The sequence below is a fragment of the Talpa occidentalis genome, unplaced genomic scaffold, assembly GCF_014898055.3.
Source record: "Talpa occidentalis isolate TD23 unplaced genomic scaffold, MPIMG_talOcc4v2.1 talOcc4.3, whole genome shotgun sequence".
Classification (NCBI taxonomy): domain Eukaryota; kingdom Metazoa; phylum Chordata; class Mammalia; order Eulipotyphla; family Talpidae; genus Talpa; species Talpa occidentalis.
Window position 1 is genome coordinate 113475184 of NW_023603184.1, and position 23937 is coordinate 113499120.

At 35.8% G+C, this 23937-nt stretch overlaps 1 protein-coding gene and 1 long non-coding RNA gene across 4 annotated transcripts in view; one reads left to right on the plus strand and one right to left on the minus strand.

Annotated features, from left to right (window-relative positions):
- FAM171B (family with sequence similarity 171 member B) overlaps positions 1-23937 on the plus strand; it is a 57742-nt gene that overhangs the window by 27358 nt on the left and 6447 nt on the right. Inside the window, exons 2-6 of the mRNA XM_037523679.2 lie at positions 8933-9166; positions 12435-12527; positions 14564-14722; positions 17672-17842; positions 20509-20625. Coding sequence (XP_037379576.1) covers positions 8933-9166; positions 12435-12527; positions 14564-14722; positions 17672-17842; positions 20509-20625 — 774 coding nt within the window. The remainder of the gene's footprint in view (positions 1-8932; positions 9167-12434; positions 12528-14563; positions 14723-17671; positions 17843-20508; positions 20626-23937) is intronic.
- The window catches only part of LOC119256013 (uncharacterized), a 34558-nt gene continuing 17882 nt past the window's right edge, over positions 7262-23937 (minus strand). For all 3 annotated transcript variants that reach the window (XR_005127606.2, XR_005127604.2, XR_005127605.2), the window contains exons 2-6: positions 21753-21918; positions 20497-20619; positions 16582-16633; positions 11201-11267; positions 7262-8374 (exon numbers count right to left, since the gene is read on the minus strand). This is a non-coding gene — a long non-coding RNA (uncharacterized LOC119256013). The remainder of the gene's footprint in view (positions 8375-11200; positions 11268-16581; positions 16634-20496; positions 20620-21752; positions 21919-23937) is intronic.

The following is a 23937-nucleotide window of genomic DNA, read 5'->3' on the forward strand; positions in this document are numbered from 1 at the left end:
CTGGTTTTGCTCTAAACAGTTTTTTTCCTCCTAAACTCTAATGTCAATGAGAATATTGGACTAAGTCTACTGCTTAAGCAATTTGAAAAGACTTTTTTATTTTGCTGAAGTTTTTAAAAAATTCAGCATGCTTTTTTGCTCCTTGAAAAGAGGAAATTGTTTTAAAGATTAAACTGTGGAAGCTCTTTCCACTCTGCTTTAAGGAAGGCAGAATAATATGGTGCTTTCTCTTTGAACCTCTGTTTTTGTTCTCACCCTTTTCTAAATGTTCAGCCCTCCTTTCTAATTAAATAGGGAAATTGTGCTGCTGGCCTGGGGGAGAAAAAGTTGTAAAACTTCTTTGTTGGTAATTTTTTGTAATAGTAAAAGCAAAGGTTTTAATTAAATCTTTGCTGTAATGCAGCTGCTTTATATTTAGCAGGCTTTGCTACTGATTTTCCTGTCAGCATTTCCAAGGTAAATATTCTTAGGAAGAGTTAAACGTTATATTCAATTTCAAAAGTAAAAAGGAATCTTTATATTTATTGTTGTAATTATTTTAAATATCACTGGCAACTATGGGGTTAAGCTAAAAATGTTACCACACACTGGGGCTGGAAAGCTGGATGTAAATTCCAGTGAGCTCTGTGGAAAACCTGTAATTATCATTCTTTCCCCCTGGTGCTTATCCACTCTGATCTTATCTCTTTCCCTGCTTTCTCTACTTCTCTGTCCTTTCTCCTTTTTTTCCTACTCCTCCTCTTCCTCCCTTTCTTCTCCACCTCTCTTCTATTCATCTAGAATCCATGTGCTAAACTCCCTACTAAACTTGTGTGAAACACAGCCTTTGTTTGAAAACATTGGTTGTCAACACCATCTCTCTTGGAGAAGACAAATACACACATGAGTAAAACATACACAGACAATAAATAGCTTGTGCTTTTAGACTACTCAGCAGAGAAGATCTCATCTGACTGGGATAAGGGCAAATTTATTTGCTGGGGGTGGAGGGCGGGAAGAGTAACATCTGAGCAGAACTTTATTTATTTATTTATCTATTTATTTATTTGCTTATTTTTAATTATTTATTTATACAAGCACTGTGTACTGTCAAAAGCGCAGGAGGGTGAGAGAATTCACCAGAGCCAGAGCGGGGAGCAGAACAGGCAGAAGGACCGAAGTACACTGCTGAGGGGAGCAGCGGGCGGCAGGAGAGGTCTGCTGGGACCCTTGCCTGGTGGCCGGGGATCAAACCAGCGCTGCAGAGGCTGCAGGCAGCTTCGCAACCCACTGTTCAACCGCTGTACCACCGGGAGATCCAGGAGTCGAACTTTAAAGGATGGATTAGATTTTTATTTTTTTAAGAAATATTCTTTTTTTTAAAAAAAGATTTATTTATACAAGAACTGGGGTACAGGTCAGATGTGCAGGAGAGTGAGAGGATTCACCAGAGATGGAGCAGGGAACAGAACAGGCAGATTGACTGAAATACACTGCTGAGGGGAGCCGTGGGGAGACAGGAGAGGTCTGCTGCGCCATGTGGGTATCTTCCTGGCCAGGATCGAACCCGTGCTGCGGAGGCTGCAGACAGCTTCACAGCGCTGCGCTCAACCGCCTGCGCGACCAGGGAGGCCCAAGGATGGATTAGATTTTGACAGGGATGAGAAAAAGGATGAGCTAGACAAAGGAAATGAGAATGTAGCAGTTAAGTGAGCTGGCCTTGGATAGTGACCAGTGACCCATTTACCTGATGTTATAGAGGAGAGGTTTGCAGATTTTTTTCTGTAAAGTGCCAGAGAGTAAATATTTGTCATTGTAGGCCATACGGCCTATTATACAACTGTCAGTTCTGCTGGTATAGCAGAAGCAGCCATAGGCAATACATAAATGAATAATGAGGCCGTGGTCCAATAGCACACTATTTCAGGAACACCTGTTGGGTCAGACGTGGTCTGCATTCTGTAGCTTGCCAGTTCCTGATGGAGTATGAAAATGGGAAGTAGGCTGGAAAGGGAAGTGGTGGAATGCCAGGCTAAAGAGTTGGGAATTAATATTCTCTTTAGTAAACCGTCATTGCTATGTCTCTATAAACATTTTAAATATAAACACATTTAAGTATAGAACCATATGTCATCTATTTATTTCTTAAGATATTTGTATAGCTAGTTCTACACTGATTTCTGTGACTGAATATTTTGCATGAAAATGGAAGATGTGGCGTGAAGGAGGTCTCTGAATGACCCAAGGAAAGCCTGATTTGGGTAGTAGAAGTTTGGCATCTTTTGTGTTTTCATCAAAAAAGTTTCTGCTGTAGTGGACAAAAAGTCAAATGATGTGAAACAGAGATTTAATGCACAGGTTCTTTGGAAGTCTAAACTCAAATAATGGACATTTTTCCTATTCAAAAAATAATACCATTCTAATAAATATATTAGATCCATACTTTTTGATACTTTTTTTAAAACAAATTTATTGAGGGAAGACTGACACAAAAAGTACTATATATTTTTAATGTATACAGTTTGATGCTTTCATGAGTTTGACTATATTAGGTTCTAAATATAAGTGAGATCATACATTATTTGTCTTATGTTTCTGGTTTATTTCACTTAGCATGATGTCCTCCTGGTCCATCCATGTTGTAAATAGCAGAAATCCCTTTTATAAAGGCTGAATAATATTCCATTATATGTATGTACTACATTTTCTTTATTCATCCATTGATGGACATTTGGGGTTGTTGTAATATCTATTGAGACTACTGCTGTAATTAACATGAAGTACAGCTGACTCTCTTTGAGATTGCTATAATCTCTGAGATTATAGGAATCAGTACTGGAAATACATATTTCCAAATTTCTGCATAATTTCATAGATGACTACAGACTCTTTCTCTTGCCTATATTTCAGTATTGATTTTTCAAAAACTTCCTTTATAGTGCTATCAGATAACTCTATAGTATTATTTTTTCCCTTGTTCTTCCCTTAGAATATACTTCCTCAAAGCAAGATTGTTATTAATGTTCGTAGCCCCAATTCCTAGCTAGTTCATTACTAGTCAAAAGTAAGCAGTTGGTAAACATTTGTTGGATGAATTAATGTAGTGAACACTTCTAGTTGTTCCAACCAGCTATTTCATTCCACCATATTTTTGCGCTCTTCCTTTTCTAGGTCTCATTATAATGTATAAATCTCAGTTTGAAATTTATTTCATTGTTATTACAGTTTTTAAATTCTGTGATCTGCCTATAAAAGTTCTTATACCTAACTGTTTTTATTTTGTTATATTTTTTAAATACTTCATTTTATTTGGGTATTTTTGCTGTTGAAAAGTCCAAAGACTGTCAAAAATTTTAATTTTTCAAAATGTTTAGTATGGTTTTTTTATACTTTATTTGTAAAGTGGATTGAAAATTGTATATAAAATGAAATTATTGTACATGCTTGAAACAAAGGAAGAGTAGGTTAGTTTCTGTACTGTCAAAATGTGAAAATAAGGGGACTTCTCCATAGGCACAATTGTAACTGACATAAAAATAACAACAGAGTAGTATGATGCCAAATGCTCTCCAAAGGAAGTGGGGTTGTAATTTATCAGCCCACCTACTTCTAGATGTCATCCAAATTAAGAGCAGTATTTGTCTCCTATAGCAAAACCATGTTTTTTGAAGAACATTTCCTTATTTTTAGAAATTTAGTGATTCTCACTACTCAACAATGCTTCTAATCATGTGCTAAATAGTTAAATTTTTCTCAGCCATCTCAGGACCTTACTTATTGATGTGTATTTTATTTTTACTTGTTTCAACATTTGGATTATATGTTTCCTTTGGGTGCAGTTGAAATCACTTGATATTAAACCATTTTTAAACCAATGGTGACATGTTGAAAAGAAGATTATGTGGGCAAGACATAATTATTATAATTAAGTGACAGAGAAATAATGTGGGCATGGAAAGCTGAAAATTAACACTGGAGTAGAGTAGGCAGGTTGTGGAGACAAAAGCACTTGTGCTTGAAAATCATACATTTAATCCCAGAATCTGCCCAGTCTAAATGCCAAAGGATTTTTGTTGGAGGAGAGAAGTAGTAAGGGAGATTGTTAAGGACATGCATTTCCTGGCTGCCAGTACTGTTTGCCTGAACAAACTGTTGACATCACAGGAGTCAGAAGCATTCTGTTTGTCACGGGCAGGTAATAATTATAACTTTTCCTTTTATTTTGAGGAAAAAGAATTGTTCATTTTCTAATTGCTGTGACCAGGCTTTCAGCTTAATTGAGAACTTTGTTGTTTTGTTTTTAATGCATTTTGCTATGATTTGCACTGGGACTAGAAAAATCAGGTTAAGGGAAAGGAGGGACAAGAAGCTCAGGGGGTCCACAAATGAGCACTGCCTCTGCAGCATTGTTTGGTGGGGAATAAACTAGCAAATATGATGAAAACCAAATACCTGTGGCTCATCAATGACAATGTGTGGAGTAAAACACATGGGACTTGGAATGAGATGAACTTGTCTTTTTATTTCTGACTTTACGCTATTACCTCTGTAATTTTAGCCTTCATGTCTCTGCCTTAATATGAGTGAAATGTCTTGCAGGTTTATTTGAGGATGAAATTGAAAACACATGTCAACTTTCTAGCACTAGGCCTGGGGTATATGTGTATATCACACAAATATCATTAGGCGTTGTTTTTCGTTTTTCCAGCTTGAGATAGAGGGGACCCTGCTGGTCAGGCCTATGTTATGTCCTCAGTTTCCAAAGTGGTCCAGGGTAAAGATGTGTGGGATCTTCTCAGAGAGACACTGATTTTGATCATCATGTGGCCTTTGTAAATCTTTTTCTGAATTTGATGCTTACTTTCTCATCAAATTTTTTGTATTACCATCAATATCACATATGAAAGGATAAACTCATCCATTCTGAATTAGAAAAAATGAATGAACTCAACTTTAGAATGTCAGGAGGCTTTAGTGGGTCTTTTGGCAATAGTACTTTTTATAAGGATGGAACAGAGGAATAGAGAGAAGTGTTTTTATTTATGAATTTAGCTTAAGATCATATACATTGGAATGTGTCTATAAATCCAAAAGCTCTGGGAATTCCTGAAATGTTTGGAAAAACTGAATTAATAAAGATTCCCTATTGTGTCCTACTCCTAAATATGCTATTGAAGGAGCTATTATAGGTACATCTGGTTTAATAAGACCCATTATCGAATTTTAATAGACAATTTTCATTCCCGTTTAGCGGTATACAATACTTCCTTTCATATGGTTTATCATATTGTTGAAACACAGCCTTATCCTTCTGTTACAAAAGATAGCCTATTAAATATCCTGTATTTACACTTGTATCCTATATCATTTAAGATGGTTGCTTTGCAAGCAAGCACCAAAATTCTCTGTGGTTATAAGAAATAGACTTTGGGAAGGGATAGTGATAGAGCTCACAGATCCTTTGGTCAGGCTGTGCAATCCTGTTTCTGGAAGGAGCGGGGGCAGGGAAGTGCTGGAAATCCCAGTGGATAAGTAGCTCAGGGACCTTCTGAGATGATTCAGCTCCAGTCGCTGTGAACTTCTGTATCCTTTATTCACATTTCCAGCTCTTGCCTGACCAACCTGCATGAATCAGGTGCTTTATGCCTGAGGCTCAGTAAATTTTGTCTACAAGATTCGTGGTCAGGCAGCTGTGGGAATATTTTGAATTGAGCAGCAGCTAGCTACTTGTCCCTACACATAATAGTTTTTTACTCGGTGGGCCTATTAAAGTACATTTGGTTTAGGGACGGATCATGTGACCTAGGTTATAGCGTTTTTATTTTTTTAACCTTGGAGTTTACATTTCCCATTTGAGTTTGAGACCATGCCTTGACTTGATTGTGTTTGTGTGTGGACACTTTTAAACTGATGTTACATAACACCTTAAGTTTTCAATGATAATTGCAATCATGCATTCTTTGAATTAATTTCAGCAATGTGACAGACTCCACGACACTGTTACACGAAACAAGGACAGTTTTGGAGTCATTCACAGATGCACTTGAGGCTAGACAGCGCCTGTGACTGAGGCTTTGGGCAGTTTACATAACTTGTTTGAGTCCTCGAAAGCCTTCATTGGTAAAATAAATTTGATATTGTATATTTTACAAAGCTTTATGGAGATTTTTTTTATACATAGTGTTTGATACCAGGTAGTTACATTGTTTTTTTATTTTAAATCGTTGCAAACATGATTCTACTTATTCTGGATTGCAGTTGCAATAATTGGCAGAAGTGAGGTCATGACAGAAAAATACTTAATTAGAAGAACAGTTGGAGTTAAGGCCCAAGGCATAGTTGATCTTTTAGTACCAGATATTCTTGAATTTTTCAGTTGAAAGAAATGATAGTCATAACTACCCAAAAACAAATTAACCTTCCACAAGTTTGTCTATCATTGAACTAAAAAAAAAAAAGCAGAGGTGTGGATAAAAGTTATCTATATTTTGCCTCAGAATCTCTTTTCCATATTTACACTTGAGTATATATGAGTTTTTTTTATACATTGGCATTTTTATAGACAGATTAATGGAATCTCATTTTAAGATATGACTGACCAGAATATTATTCTCTATTTTCTCTTTTCCGTAATTCTTCACATCTCCACACTCTAAAACTGGAACTAGAGTTGTTTTTAAGAGTATAATCAGGCAGTTGCAGCACAACAGCTTAAGAGGCCAAGCTTTGGAGGAGCAATGACCCAAATTTGTGTTTCCTTAAGCTATTGTGGGTTGGCAGGGCTGATTTGCAAGCATGTGTAATCCTGAGTCACCAATATAGAAAATGAAGAAAACAACAGTATCTGTTTAATGAGGATATTTTGAAAAAGAAATGGAATGATGCATTTAAAAATTAACCCTCAACATTTTAATTTTTAAATTTTCTGGTGAGAGTGTAATGGGTATAATTTCTTTTTTGCTGAAGTAACATTGTACTATTTCAGGTGTTCATCATTGGGAATCAACACGTGTATATTCGACATTAAGGTCACCATCAAAAGGTCAACTCTATCCTTCAGCACCATATCATTGTCCCCCTTTTTCTAATTACCCACTTTCTTCCCCTTTCTTTTCTGGTAGCCAGTGATTGGTCTTATAATCCAAAAATTTTGTATTATTGAGTTCATCTGTTTTCTCTGTATACCACATATGAGTGAAATCATAAGGTGTTTGTCATTTTCTGATTTATTTACTAATCATAATTCCTTTTAGGTCCACTCATGTTGTACAAATGGCAGAATTTCTTTTTAATAGCTGCATAGTATTCCATTGTATATATGTACCATATCTTAAATTTTTTTACTGAGGTATCATTGGTTTGTCAGTGTTGTGGAAGTATAGGATTGCCCCCATTAGGTGTAATCACTACAGTGTACCCACTACCAAAGCACTGTATTTCTCCAGCAGAGTCCATTGTGTGCTTTCCCCCTCCTGTTTTCCTCTCCCACCCCAAGTCTCAGTTCTATGGCCGTCTTTCAAGAGTTGGTTTGAAAGTTTGTTTTTGTCTTACCCTTTGTTTGGTTTCTCTATATTTTACATATAAGTACACCATCTGTACAGCACATCTTTATTCGTCAGTCAATGGACACTTAGGTGGCTTTCAATGGCTGGTTACTATATATAGTTCAATACATTTTAGTTCATATTATGGTTATAATTAGCATATTAAAGAAAATACATTATGCTTATTTTTAGATTCTTGAAAGGATCAGAAAACGAAGTTCTTGATTTTATCTTCCCTGGGACTAGGCAATTATTACCGTAGTTCTAGTTGTACTAAATATGTCTGTTATGGTACAAAAGCAATTTCATTAACAGTATTAGATAAAGCATAATAATAATTTAGTAGCAATATGTAAGGCTCAATCAATGTGCTGACTGGGATTTTTTAGCTGACACAGTTCTTAGTGTATGATTTTGAGTAAAACCGGGTTCATGCCAATACACAGCATCATTAGTCTTTATGTGCTATTTCTTAGCAATGGACCTAGTATTTGTGGCGTTGTCTCCAATTGTGGAGTGATAGTTTTTATTAATGATATTAAGGAAAAACCACACACTATTCTGGGTATGCAATTTGCATTATTTCATCTTACTACCTCAAAGTAGTTACTATTCTCCCAGTTTACAAATGAGAAAGTGAACTTTGAGCAGTGAGAAACTTAAGGCCACATGTCTAGGAAATGGCAGAGATGGATCTTGACTGACTCCAAAGTCCATTCACTATGGAAAGCAGCATCTTTGGCAAAGGTCAGTTGTGATACAGGCTTTGCAAAGCACTTTCATGGTAGCAACACGTTTCATGGTAGTAACACGACATCCCATTAGCAAGTTCACGAACACAGTGCAAAGATCTGTAAGGATAGAAGTTTAAGTTGAAACAAGCTAGAATGCTTATGTTCCACAGTATTAGTATTTTTTTTAATAGATAATACATTTTGATATTTTGCCCTTTGGAACTGAAACACCTGCTGCTTTCCAGATGGCAGAAAAAAATAAAGGAGCTAGCCATGGTGAAACTGCATTTTATTCTGAGAACTTTGACATTTGGTATTTTGAATACCTTAAATCTATATAACTTCAACACATTAGAATTAGTGAGGCAAAGTAAAAAATAAATTTTCCTGGAGAGACAACCTGTCTTTCTGTTACCGTTTTCCTTTACTGTTCTAATTGGAAGAACAAATGGAATAATAATGTTGGGCCTTAATAATAATGAATTCAATTCAGTTTTAGAAAGAATAATGAATCATTGGAATGTTTTTATCTCTCCTTACTATTCATTTATGCATATGCATTTCCTACATTTATCAAGTTTTGTACTGCCATTCAGATGTCTGAATGACATTTTAAAGTACAGTGACACATGCATTTTAGGATCCAATATAATTGCTGGCATTTTTTTCTTGCAGTGTCTGTCTTTACACTGAAAGTCCAGGTCAACGACATCATCAGCCGTCAGTACCTGAGTCAAGCAGTTGTAGAAGTGTTTGTAAACTACACGAAGACAAATTCCACGGTAACTAAAAACAATGGCGCAGTGTTGATAAGAGTACCCTATAAGTTAGGACTCAGCTTAACCATTATTGCTTACAAGGATGGCTACGTGTTGACACCTCTGCCTTGGAAGACTGGAAGAATGCCAAGTAAGCACTTAAATTGCTTTGTCTTACTAAATTTACATGATTTTCCTCTGCTTTGGGGCTTTCTTTTTCTGATAATTAAAAATGAAAATGCCTATTTGAAGCCAATAGAAGGAGGTTAGTTAGAAAGAGTGCTGCCAGTTTGAAGAAGACATGAAGTTAAGTTTTTCTTTGACAGAGGCTTGAGGCAATCCTGAGCAAGTTTTTCTCTGGTATACAACTTGTCTGCAGGTGGGTGAGGGGCTTCTGTGCTTGAAGAGTCAGAAGCAGAGTAGATGAGGCAAATAATTTAGATTATGTTCCATCTAATAAGGCAGTTATTAAAGATTCTTTAGCACAATAAATGTAGGCTGTTTAGAAACAATTTACTTATCAATGTACAATGAATATGCCAACAGCAGGGCTCAAATGGACTCAGGGAGACTCACTATGAAGCTGTGGTTGAAAAAGATGGGGTAATTAAGATATACTGAAGAATTGGTAATTATTGTGGTAATCATTTCACTATTTGTATACAAATTAACACAGTTTACATCTTAAACTTAAATGAGGTTCTATGTCAGTTATATCTCAGTAAAGCTGGGGGAGAAAGGGAACGGATAGGATTTAGTGTTACTACTTGGATATTGGGGAAGATGGGCCAATGGTATAAACCAGTATGTGTTCTTAAGTACCAGAAGTAATAAGTAATTAGGAAAAAGTGAAAAGAGAACTCTCTTAGGACAACAAAAACAAATTGTAGGGAAATTTTAAAAAAGTTAAACAACAGTGTGGGAGGAAATAAAACTACCAGATGCTACTGATACACCTAAAAAAATCCAAAGAAAATAAAACCTTGGATAACTGGTTTCTAACAAAAAGCATTATGCTTTTTGTTAGAAAGCCTGAATATAGTAAAGATTTCATTAAGTTTTTTTTTTTTTTTTTTTTTTTTGACAAACTTAACAGATGAATGTGTAAAAGTAGCTGGGAATCTTGTTTTAAAGAATATTTGCTACAGTTTGTTATTCCACATAGCTATTTTGTAGCTTCAATTGAAAACTGTGGTACTGTATATAATCTGTACTGTGGTACAAACCAGAGGCTGGTAGGTATATAAATGAAATCTGTGATAAGGCACCAACAGAAATAATTGAGAAAGACTAAACATTCATTAAATAGTATTGGGATATATATATTTTGAACTATTTGGAGTACATTAATTTGGATCCAGATTTCAAAACATTGTTCAAATGTGGAAAATCAAGTATGTAAAATCAAATATTAAATAAGAAAATAAATTCTCTGTTCTTTGAATTAAGACTTTTAAACTTAAAGGCACTAAAAGATGTCATACAAGGTAGATTTGAAGATGTTAAAAAGCAACTCGTATATCAAAACATAAATTAAGAGCAAATGAAGGTAGGAAAATACATTAAATAGGGGTGAACCTTAACATACAATACAAATTAGTGAGAAAGTCCTGCCTAAATAAGGTAAATAGACAAAGTAAGACCTACCAGTTTTCAAACTAGGAACCACAAATGACTAGTAAATAAGACAAAATGTTTTATTTAAAAGTTTGCACATCTAGGAAATTTTTAAAAAGTGAATTCATTTTGGACTAAGGGTGAGGTAAGATCAGTATCCTCAAACTATGTTGGAAGATCAAATCAGTGAAATTATCTTAATTTTGAAATGTCAGTCTCCATAACTTCTTACCCAGTATTTCCCCTGCTAGATCTGTCCTAAAAATAGACATACAAAAAGTGGACAGATATTTGTACCCCGGGATATTGATTCAAATATTTTGTAATACTAATGAATATAGAAACAACCTAAATATACAATATTAGTATAGTGGCTAAATAAATCTTTATACTTGAGGAGTGAACTATGTGAACTTGGATTATGTTATGAAGTGTTTCCATTGATGGATATAAAGTCACAGTATTAAGTGAAAAAAGCAGGTTAAAATATTGAGTATACAATATCATATTTGCTACTTAAAAATCATGGAAAAATCTAAGAGAGCTACTGAAATATGAGTGTTCTTACCTGTGGTGAGATTGTGATCATTTTCTCATCTTTCTGTATTTCTCAACTTTTCCACTTAAGTTAGAGACTTTTTTCAGTGAAAAGAAATCAGAGTGTAAGTTTTAGTGAAATTCAAAAGCTTCTCAAGTTTAATAGCCTTAAAAAGCTGTCAAGGCTAAATTTTAATTACCCAAATAAGGGATCGTGCCCTAATTATAGCCTTCTCAAGGTCCCGGCTACCAACTCCTCTAGTAAGTCCATTATACAGTCCAAATGTTAATACACTCAGAGTTGAAATTATACTTTTCAGTAGTTCTCTTTTCCTATTTAGGAAAAGTGTATTTTATTTTACATCCACCCATACATGAAATACTTGTATTTTGCCCTCCCTTTTTTTGTATTCCTTCACAGCTCTTTGAAATATCACAATATGCCCAAGCAAACATGTTTTATCCTCACAAATGATTTAGGGATCTGATGTCATTTCTATCTATTCTAAATATTACATCAGAGAGAGAGCTCAGATGAGGGGTATGAGCTCTGCAGACCTTTGCAGAATGGGTAAACTTATTCAATGTGTTCTTGCTTATAAAATGGATATTTTCCCAGTTTTTTACTCTTGATCTTGATGCAATTTATCCTTTAAGTGAGCTGCACTTACTCCCCCAGCAGTTGTTTCAGGGGCCTATCCTTGTAGGGAGGCCTAGTTTACTGTGTTACTTGTAAAAGTTGCCTATGGGCATTCTCTGTGTTAAACCTCTTCTTCTTCTGACAAGTCATAAGTCTGGTGGCCATACTGTATGAAAAGCATCGCATTCCTATATGGAAAGTTAAAGACGTGAATGTAGTCTATAAGTGAACCTTAAATTGTAGAGCCAAAAAAAATTTTTTTTAATTATAAGATGGAAATTATTAATTATATAGAGAAAATAAAGTGGTTTAATCATTTAGCTTGGTCATATGTATCTGAGGTAGGAGTACCTCAGTAGTTACCTTGGTACAAATTGTTACATGAAATAGAAAAAGATTAGTTAAATAATGATACCCAGCCTTTCTTTTCTCACTTAAATTGAGTGACCTTATTTTTTTCCCTTTTCATTGTATTTTAGATTCTTTGTTTTGCTTTCTCCATCACCCGGGTGGTTTTTTTTTTTTTTTTACCACTTCTTAGGACCTGCTGGAACAGAACTATATTTGTCTCAGTTTTTCTTTCCCCACATTTGATAAAATTTTCTAATTGTGCTGTATTTCACAGTATATTCATCAGTTACACTTTCACTGTTCCCGCAAAACCAAGCAAATATATGGCTGTTTGAAGACACTGTTTTAATTACTGGAAAATTAGCTGGTAAGTACATTCAAAGTGATTATTATATAATTCTACTTCTTTACTAATCATTCTGGAAAAATCTAAGTTGATCAGGGATGATTGTACTGAATATAAATTGACTTGAAATGATGATTCTTATTTTACTAGTGAGCTACAGTATATAGAATTTTGTGCAACAAGAATCATCATTTGCTGTTGCAGTCCTCCAAATGGCACATTTAACTTTTGGAGGTATTGGACAAAGTGTCTGAACTTTTCAATATCACACTCTCTCCCTTGAGCTTCAGTAGCTAGTGAGATTGGGAAAAGGACTGAACAGATCTCATTTGGACATGCTAATTCCTGCCTTTGGCACTAATCTTGCTGCCTGTGTGGGAAAGGGATGGAACTGAGTAGTTAAGTATTTGTTGAGCAAACATGACCTTTCCCACTTGCATGTCCCAAGGGGGAGAATACAAAAGACTGTTTTGAGCCTGTTTCAAGCTGTAACCTCCAGTTCTACTTTACCAATGAAGAGAACCTTGATCTTTACCTTGTCTCCTCACCTCTCAACTAGTCCTTAGAGGAAACCCGAGCACTTTGTGACTCTCATAGCACATTAGAGAAAAACTCTAAATGACAATTTCATTCTCCCTCATTGGGAAATTGATATTTAGTAGTAAAGCATAATAGGAATGACTGGTAAGGGCAGAAAAATCCTCACAATCTCCATTAAGAGTCAAAGTTAAAAGAATTGTGAGACTTTTCTTACAGAAAATATTGATTGCTTAAAATATTAAAAATGAAAACTGACACTTTGGAAAAAATTAAACTAGAGTTGGGCTTACTAATATTAATTTATTGAATGAGACAATATAGCTCTTGTTCTTGAAATGCTGAGACACTTAGCAGAATTTTGAGTCACTGAGTTTGCTGGTGCATGGCAGAATGAGTGGATGTGAAATGGTCTAGAGGATGAAAAAGAAATAGGAACTATATACATGCAGAGATCTACATTTTACGTTGTTGGGGCCTTAGTGAAATCAGGGTCTCCATAGTTCCTTTTGGTGATTGTTTTGTTTCGATACATTCATATTCCTTAATGGTCTCATCAAATTCCATTTACAAACTATAATTTGTGCTGGAATACACAAATGGATTCATGTGTACATGTCCATATGCCACCCCTCTTCTGGATAGTAGCATATGGTCAGTCTTATTAAATTCTTAGATCATTTCCTTTTACTTCCCCAAGAGTTGAGCCATTGGTAAAGGCTAAGCAGGGAAGGATGGATGTTTGAAGAAAATACATTTCTTAGAAAATACACATCCTCACTTCCATAAAATGCTAATTTTTCTTCCAAGATTTGATTGGGAAGATGTTCAGTTTGAACAATGAAAATGTATTAGTCCTGTGCAAAAATGTAACTGTGGGGAAAGAAACAGGAGAAATTGCCCATATTCAGGAATGTACAAAACTTTAGATAAGTTCAGCTGGATATTTTGCTTAGTGCATATGTTTTCAGTTGTAAGAAATTTGGGTCTTCAACATAATTATCCCACATAACACTAAGTTGTACATAATGCCTGTAAGTAATCAGAAGGTATCAGACTGTACCTTTAAACAATCAAGCAAGAATAATAAGTTATGTTTTTCTTTATATCCTTCAACTATTTTCCAGGGATGAGAATATTTCATTACTTATTTTCTTGTAACTTTAAAAACCTATACTTTCTTCATGATAGTTTTACATGGTGTTTCTCATGATTTTTTAGTTTAAATGCTTGAAGTTTTGACTGTTTTAATTCCAAAAGGGCAGGATTATTAGGAAAAGGAGAAAGGAAATAATAGGCACCTATCTAGTCATAGGCAGGCAGGAGAACCATGACTTTTGAGTTGTTAAAGGGAGGGTTCTTGTTTATTCAATTCTGAATTTAAACTAATATTTCTAAATATCACTACCAATTCAACTATAACTGCTAATTACAACTATGTCCTTTAAAGCAAAATGTCCTGATTAATGATGCTTTGCTTACATTTTTGTCCATTTGTTAATGAGGTTTCCTTTTTTCAGATGCCAAATCTCAACCAAGTGTTCAGTTTTCAAAAGCCTTAATCAAACTACCTGACAACCATCAGATTAGCAACGTAACAGGCTACCTTACTATTCTACAACAGTTTCTGAAAGTGGACAATTTTCTTTATACAACTGGAATTACTCTCAATAAATCAGGTATTACTGAATTTCTTTCTGAGAAGCAGTATATAAATCATCAAATGCTGTTCAGATAGTTGCTATTATTTTAAGCATTGGAGAATACGTTATTTTTACACAAAATCTGGTTAATTACCCAGTTGATAGAAGTATCTGAGTAGTAATGTTAGGCAAAAATGTTTATAGATTATAGTAAGCAATTGCAAATTTTCTTATATCTTTGCTATTGAGAAAATATATACTGAAAATGTATCTAGATTCAACAGCACTACTACATTTACATGAGGATATCATGACCCAAATGTTTAGAGAATGATAGGATTTTACCTTTAACACACCTAAGAATTATGTTCATAAAAACTCTATACTCTGTATCTCTGCCATTTCTACCACTGATTGCAACATCATTGTTTAAAATCCCTACAGACAATCTAACTTTGGGTTCTAATTTTAAATCTTTTGGGAAATAGCCAGAAATTAAAGTAATAAGGGGATGTAGGTGATTTGGTGAGATAGTATCAGCCACAGGCTTTTTAAAAGTCCTATCAGAGCCCCAGCCAGATGACCTGCACTCTTGTGCGGCAAGCCCGCGTTCCCTCCTGCACGCACCTGTGGCTAGCGCTCACTGACAGGTGAGCGTACATTAATTCTCCAGACTCCTCGAGGAGAACAACTCGAGTCAGATTGTGTCCCCAGTGGGACTGAGCTAGAGTTGCCATGGTGATAATCTGCTCATTAACACATCCTCTCTTCATTTCCTTCCTTCCCGGTCTGTACTTCTCTACTCCGGCAGCAGTAGGTGAGCAAGTGTTTCTTTCAGGGTCTGCTTCTTGAAGCTGCCAGTCTAAGACACTTGCTAAGATTTTCCAGATGTGAGTCAAAATAACATTCACAAGAATGTACCAGTGCCAACTGTTACAAAAATGAAGCTCACATGCACTGGAGTTTTGATGGACCAGATATATTAGGCACAGTGGTAAGGGGTCATAATAGGCTCTGCTTTCCAACATTCCCCTATCTCCTCTTTTTAAGATTGTTCTAGTAAATGTTGGCTGTTCTGCTGAGAATACTAATACTTTAAAAGTTCCAGGGCAGAGCCATCAAGTGGGGATGCCTTTTTATTATGCCCAAATGGTAGCCACTGGCATCATGTTGAGCTCTTGAAATATGGCTAGTTCACTGAGAAACTACATTGCTTATTTCATTTAAGTTACAGCATGCTGCAATTGGCTACTATATTGGATCGCACCATTCTAGACTTCTGTGAATGTGGAAGTATAAATGTTTCCTCCTCAGCTTTCAATCGGCCTTATCCCCATGTGTGGGTCTCATCAGTGAAGCCACTGACTACATAGAGATGGAAATAGGGTTAATCACTTTACAAAACAGTGTGATACAATAGATTACATAATACTGGTGCTAATACTGGATTATTTACCAGTGTTACTAGTGTTCCCTTGTTCATTTTATGGTAGTGTTCAGGAAGTTTACAAAGGCTAAATCTCTCATAGTTGCCTAATAACTGAAGACATACATCAGATATGATCGCAGTGAGGATGTGTCCTTTCCTTGGTCTGCAAAACCTAAACTACTTTCACCTCGCTCTACCCTCCAATTCCATGACCATGCCAAGGTCACTTCTGATTTGGGGGCTTTCAGCTTGATTCTTCTGCCTGGAAAGCTCCTCCCTGAGATCTTTGCATGGCTGGCACCTCATTTGGCCATAGCTCAGACAGCCTTCCTGACCACCCAATTACATTGCCTTGTAGGTTTCTTTTAAAGCACTGATACAGACTGAATACAAGGGGAGAAAAGAACCTTTGTAATAAGGATTGTGAAAAATACATTGCAGCCAATTTGAGAGATCACATACTCACTGTTTTTACTGTCCAGATTACTGTGTGGTACCAGTAGGGATTATGTAATTATCTGTTAAATAAATGAACAAATGATTAATCAGTATATTTTAAAATTATCAAATTATTCAACATCTATAACCATATTTTATTCATTTAAAATAGTCATCTAAAATATTTTTGTATATATTATACAATCAAAAAGTTTTTCTTTTTATTGAGGTAACATTGGCATATACAACATTGTATATGACTTAGGGGAAGAAGTCCATACTTTGTCAGATGTATGTTAGCATTCCACTCCTACCATCCTCTGAGAGTCTCAATTTTACAGTCCAATTTTTAGGGTTTACCTTGATTTAATTTTGTCAGTTCCTTTGCTGATTTTTTCCCCCTCCATATTCCACTTGAGTGAAATCTCCTGATTTATCTCACTTAGCATAACCCCCTCTAGTTCCCACAAATGGAAGCGTTCATCTTTTTTTTTTTATAGTGGAGTAGTTATAAATCAAATCTTTAAAACCTTAGGCGAAATGGCATAGCTAATTCTTCCATGAACTTTCACCCAACTTTCTAAACTTTTAGATATAAGTAGTATATAATAACTGAAGTCTGTTTATATTATTTATTCTATCTTATATTCTTTCTAAAATTAATCAAATATATAGCAAGTCATGTTACTTTAATCATCTAGTAAGTGATTAAAAAGGATTTTGAATTAGAATGCTTTTTTTTTACATTACATTAAGAAATACAACTGGGTCTGGTTGGGAGGATGTGAAATGGTAGAATTTTTACTTGGTATGATACCAATCAGATTTTTTTTTGGTTTTGTAATTTTTTTAAAATAGCATTCAAATGAATCCCAGCGATCTTTAATCAGATAACTCAAAATTAGGTCACGTAGGCTCATATGAATATAACAATGTTACATGATATATAGCCTATATGTATTTGCTATATCTTCAAAATCCTTAATGAGGATCAAGTATCTATTTGATATTAAAATAACCCTGGGTGAAAGAGATATTTAAACCCAAAATAATAATTTATTATGTAACTACAACTTATATTTAATGTATGGTGTTCATACATAAACCTTTTTTTTAAGGTTTTGAAAGCACTGAATTGATCCCTCTGGCTGCAATATGTGTAAAAATATATTCTGGAGGAAAAGAATTAAAGGTAGATGGCTCTATTCAAGTTTCTCTCCCCCTTCTACATACAAATGATATAAGTGCAGGGGACCACATACCTGCCTGGACATTTGATATGGACATGGGTAAGTGAACTAGGTGAAAATATTCTGAATTCTTTTGAATATTTGAGAAATGTTTAAAATGTATGCATTTTTCAAGATATAAGGTTTCTATATTTTAAGAGAGTGTTAAAATGTAACTGATATGTAATACTACAATTTTAAGCACTTTGTCAGTGCCCAGCATTGGTCCCATTTAGATTCACACAACTGGAGAAAATGATGCCAATTTAACATTAAAAATTAGCATTATTGGGCCTCCCAGGTGGCGCAGCGGTTGAGCGCTGGGTTGCGAAGCTGCCTGCAGCCTCTGCAACGCCGGTTCGAACCCTGGCTGCTCCCCGGCCACCGAGGAGGGTCTCACATGGCGTGCAGACCTCTCCTGCCGCCCGCTGCTCCCCTCAGCAGTGTACTTCGGTCCTTCTGCCTGCTCTGCTTCCTGCTCTGGCTCTGGTGAATTCTCTCACCCTCCCGCGCTTCTGACTGTACCCAGTGCATGTATAAAACAAACAAACAAACAAACAAATAAACATGCCTCTATTAAAAAAAAAAAAATTAGCATTATTTAGTCATGTTCCTATGCCTATTCTAGATCCCCTAACATTAAGTAGAAATAAAATGTATTCCTGCTGTTATGGGGTTTGTTTTGATAGGGAATATGAACTTAAAGTACTTATATAAGTCTTGAGTGGGACAGGTTACAGAGCCTAAGTAACATAACAGGATTTGATTTCTCTCCCTGTTGAGACCTCTCCGGGCAAGAAAGCTGCAGGTATGCTAACTTTATACTTGTCCAGTTAAAATTTATATACATTGTCCAGGTATAAAGTCTAAGGGAAAGACATTCTTATCTAACAACTATTGCACAAACTCTTGCACTCAGTGTAGAATGGAGTTTGATACCATCTCAGAACTAACCTTTGTGGCCTGTGAGTGGATTGCAGAGATTTATTTAGGCATTGATGACAAGTTTGAGCCCCCAACTAATCATATGGACAGAGAATAGGGGGCAGTATATCCTTAAAGGAGATTTGGAATGAGATTTCACTGTAACAGGAAGCCAAAAATCCCAACCCAATGCTTACTATGGAAGGTAAGCACTTTTTAAGAAAGAGTGGAAATTAAAAGTGGTAACTGTAAGAGAATTCTCAACATTCTATTTTATGCTCAATATTTCATTGCCAGTCACCAAATGCTAGGGGCATTTTCCCCATACTAAGCAGTTCTGACACCAGCTAGCTAGGTATCCTACAAGTCAATTCAGACATTATCTTCCTGAAATGTCAGATCTGCAGTTAAAGGCTTAGTACCACAGATTACCCCTTGTCCTTAAAAGTCTGTCACCTGTGCTTCTGAATGACTATAAATTGAAGGTTCCCATGATCACCTCCTGGAGTTGGATAATTTGCTAGGACAGTATTATACAAGGATGCAAGTCAGGAACAGCCAATGGAAGTGGTACATAAGCCAAGGTATGGGCTGGATGCATCCGTGCCCTCACCTCTGGCTTTCATTCTCCCAGGACCTCCACATGTTCACCAGTTATATCCTCTGAACTATGTAGGATATAACACCAGTTATATCCTCTGAATTCTATTGAGTTTCATGGTGTAGGTATGAGTGATTAAATCATTGACTTGGTGATTAAACTTAATCTCTTGTTCCTTTATGGAGGTGCTGAGAGTTCAGACCCACTAATCACTTGGTTGGTTTCCCTGGCAACCTGCCTCTTCTCCTTAGGGACTTTCCAAAAATCAGGTGATTAGCAAACTCAGGTGTAGTTGAAAATAGATGTATTACCTTTATAGATGCATACCGCCAAGGGGTTAAAAATGATATATACATATATGCCTATATATACACATCTATACTATATAAAAATACAGACTCACACTAGCATACTAATCCGGACCTAAGTTTCCTAATTTCTTGAGTTATAAAGCTATCTGCACTGAGTCCTGATTGTCACAATTTAAAGAACAGTAGGTTGACTTATTCCCATTAAGTTCCTCTACCTTATTCAAAACATTGTTTTATACACACTTATAAATAGCTTTGTTATGCTGAACTTCAAAAAACTTTTCTCTATGAATGGGATTTTGTTGGATTAGGTAGCATTTTTATTTATTTATTCATTCATTCATTCATTCAAGCACTGGGTATAGTCAGAAGCGCGGAAGGGTGAGAGAATTCACCAGAGCGGGGAGCAGAGCAGGCAAAAGGACCGAAGTACACTGCTGAGGGGAGCAGCGGGCGGCAGGAGAGGTCTGCGCGCCATGTGAGACCCTCCTCCGGTGGCCGGGGAGCGAACCGGCGCTGCAGAGGTTGCAGGCAGTTTCGCAACCCAGCGTTCAACCACTGCGCCACCGGGGAGGCCCTCGGTAGCATTTTTAAAAAGTTTAGTTCTATGTCGTAATATCCTATAACTATTTAATCAAATCCAAGAACATGTGACAAACACTTATTGAATTTCAACACTCAATATGTGCAATTTCAGCATTATTTGAAGAGTCTTGATTTCCCTAAATAAGCCTATATCCTTAGTTTATGATAATGCAACAGTTTTAATACTGTTTGAAAGTCATTAAATACTTTGTAGAACTAAAAATGATACTGTTAGTAAATTATCAACTCTAAAGATACATAAGCTATAATTAACTGAGTGCATTTTCACTTACCTTTCTTTTTAGGTGTCTGGGTAAATCGTGGTCGGGGAATCGTCAAAGACCATAACGGTCATTTAATGTGGACCTATGATGCTCCACATTTGGGCTACTGGATAGCAGCTCCAATTCCAGGAACTAGAGGTATTGTAAAAATGAAACAAATTCAAACAGTCATAGCTGAGTGATATTAACAATCTATATTTTAACCATTGCCACTTACCTGCTCTTACACTGGAAAAACTTCTAGTCTCTTGAACTCAGCTTTACTCCTTTTCATGAGAAAAAATTATTCTATGAACTCTAGTTTCTTTCACCTATGCTGGCTTATGAATATGTGACATTAAAGTTGAATCAAATAGTTTTTTAATGTACTTCATGTTTTCATGAATAAATCCTGCACAGATCATTTAGAGCTTTTAGCTGAATGCTAAATTTTGGGGCATTGTTAAAAAATGTATTAGGATGCAGGGGGTCACAGAATCCCAGGGAAGACTGAAGAATCATTCTGTAAGGCAGGACTCCCAGACGATCGAGTTAGCAGGCCCACTTGATTGTATTTGCAAGGTTCTGCTGCATGATGGCAACCCTTGACAGTTTTTTTTCCACACTGTTCCAGATCATTGCAGGGATGAAGAATTTGGTCCACTCAACCCTGCATCATGTATGCTGGCTTATGAATATGTGACATTAAAGTTGAATCAAATAGTTTTTTAATGTACTTCATGTTTTCATGAATAAATCCTGCACAGATCATTTAGAGCTTTTAGCTGAATGCTAAATTTTGGGGCATTGTTAAAAAATGTATTAGGATGCAGGGGGTCACAGAATCCCAGGGAAGACTGAAGAATCATTCTGTAAGGCAGGACTCCCAGACGATCGAGTTAGCAGGCCCACTTGATTGTATTTGCAAGGTTCTGCTGCATGATGGCAACCCTTGACAGTTTTTTTTCCACACTGTTCCAGATCATTGCAGGGATGAAGAATTTGGTCCACTCAACCCTGCATCATGATATGTTCCCAAGAAAAGACAGGTGAAACCCAAATGAAAAGTAGCCCAAATCCCCAATTTTTCTACTAGTGATGATGTATTGATATTCTAGGAAAAATTAGTACTTCCTTTTCCCCAGATTTACATGGTACCAGATTATCTATATAATTTATACTTAAGGAAATCCTGTGATCATCTGAGTTCTTAAGTGTTAAAATAGCCAAACATACAATGCCTATTGTATCCATTAAATCTCCTTAGAACAAAGAAAGCACCTCACCTGCTGTAGTCTGGACTGGTTGTGATAGTAGGTCCCTGGTGCCTTCTGACCTTTGGGGTGTTCACTGGAATAAATGGAGTCGTGTCTTCACTTTCCCTGCTGCCAGCTTTGCTAAGTCAATATTGTAGCCTTCGAAATCTTGTTTCTTATTTCATCCTCCTTTATCCTGTGGGATTTGTATGTTTACAGAAACAAAACGAGTAAAACCTTTTTCAGTGAAGTTTTGGAAGAATGTTTAAGTTGAAGAAATGTCCTTCTTTCATCTTTAATCATGTGTCAAACAATTCTTTTTGGTTTATCAAGTGTTTTTGCTCCCAACTGAGGGGTCACTATGACCTGGTTATTCTGGTCAGGAGTGGTTCCAGTGCACACCCTGACCGAAGATGGATGACATTTTACATGCATTTCTTTGCAGCATTCTATCAACTCATCTTATTATAAATGTCTTTTAATAACTTGAAGGCCCTCAGTTTTTTCTTTAAAAGCTTTTAAAGAATTTTTTATTTTTTTATTTTTTATTTTTTTTTAAATTTAGCTATTTTTTCCTTTTTTTAAAAAAAATTAATTTATACAAGCACTGGATACAGTCAGAAGCGCGGGAGGATGAGAGAATTCATCAGAGCCAGAGCGGGGAGCAGAGCAGGCAGAAGGACCGAAGTACATTGCTGAGGGGAGCAGCGGGTGGCAGGAGAGGTCTGCGCGCCATGTGGGACCCTCCTCTGGTGGCCAGGGAGCAGCCCGGGATCGAACCTTCGCTGCAGAGGCTGCGGGCAGCTTCTCAACCCAGCGCTCAACCGCTGTGCCACCGGGGAGCCCCAACATTGGAGTTTTTAAACCATGCCAAGAGAAGCCTTTTCAGTGAATTCAAAATTTAGAATTCCCATAGAAAAAGAAATATGAGCCATTAATGAGATATGACCAAATGGAATGTTTTCTATTTGAACTTAGCACTTAGAAGATTATTTATTCAGCAACCTGAGGGTTATACTTTTGTTCTTCCTGATGCAAGATATCATGCAGTCTTGCCAGCTGTCTGGCCTTATCTTATTCGAGATTTGCAACTCCAATGAAATATTGATGAAAAAGAAGAATTAATATTTAATGTACTTCAGCCCAATGTGATCCAAGTTATTTCATTTCTAACCAAAAATAACCTAAGGAGAACATACTTGAGTTTTATAGAGAAGTATACTTTTATTCAGGAATAAGATATTTTTATGATTATAAAAGCTGGAAGTTTTGTTTCGACTTTTATATCAAAAGATTTTGTGTGAATTAGCTATCTTTTAGTGATCCTTTTGAAAAACAGCACATTCTACAATTATGTCAAAGGGATACTGTACTAGAAATATAGATAACACGACTGTAGCTCTGACTTTGATAGTAACTAACTGGGTGAGCTTGAAAGAGGTACTTACCAATCTGAGTATTAATTTTTGTTTTTAATTGCAAGAGTTGGACATAAGGATCCCTAATGTCCCTAAACATTCTTACAGTGAGTTAAGTTACTGTAAAGTCAAAACTGGCCCTAATAGGAGCTAGTTAGTGTCTTACACTGAGTGGCTGACAATTTTTAAATATGCATTTTCAAATATTTGAACAAAATATAAGTTTTAACCTTTCTAATCCTTCTAGGCATGCACAAATACATGCAGATCAATACTTCTTGCTAATGTCATATGTACAGGGCAAACCCAACAGCATTGGCCTATTTTTTCTCATTTAAAAACCATTTTTATTTGTATTAAATATAGATGATAGAGATTTAAAGGTTAAATAGATTCTCAGGGCCCAAATAAAAATAGTTTGTCTACTCAACATCCCAAATACAATTCCTGCTCCCAGAAGTATAACCATTGTCAATACTATTTGGCTGAATCTGCTAGTGTTCGTATCCTAATCTATAAATAACATGCTTTGCTACTTTTAAAACATTAGTTTAGGTATTATTGACTATTGATATTTAATATAGAAATATAAAGCTGTAATAGCTTTTATAGCCCCCTAAAATACTTTATTCAAATTTTTGGTTAAATCAAAGTTTATATTTTTATTAAGATAATTACATTTTCTTTTGTTCTAAATTTGTCTTTCCTGGAGTTAGTAATTACATTCTTCATAATTTTCTGTGAACTTTTGCTATTTATTTCACCCTATAATCCTTTTCCAGCACTGGCCTATTTTA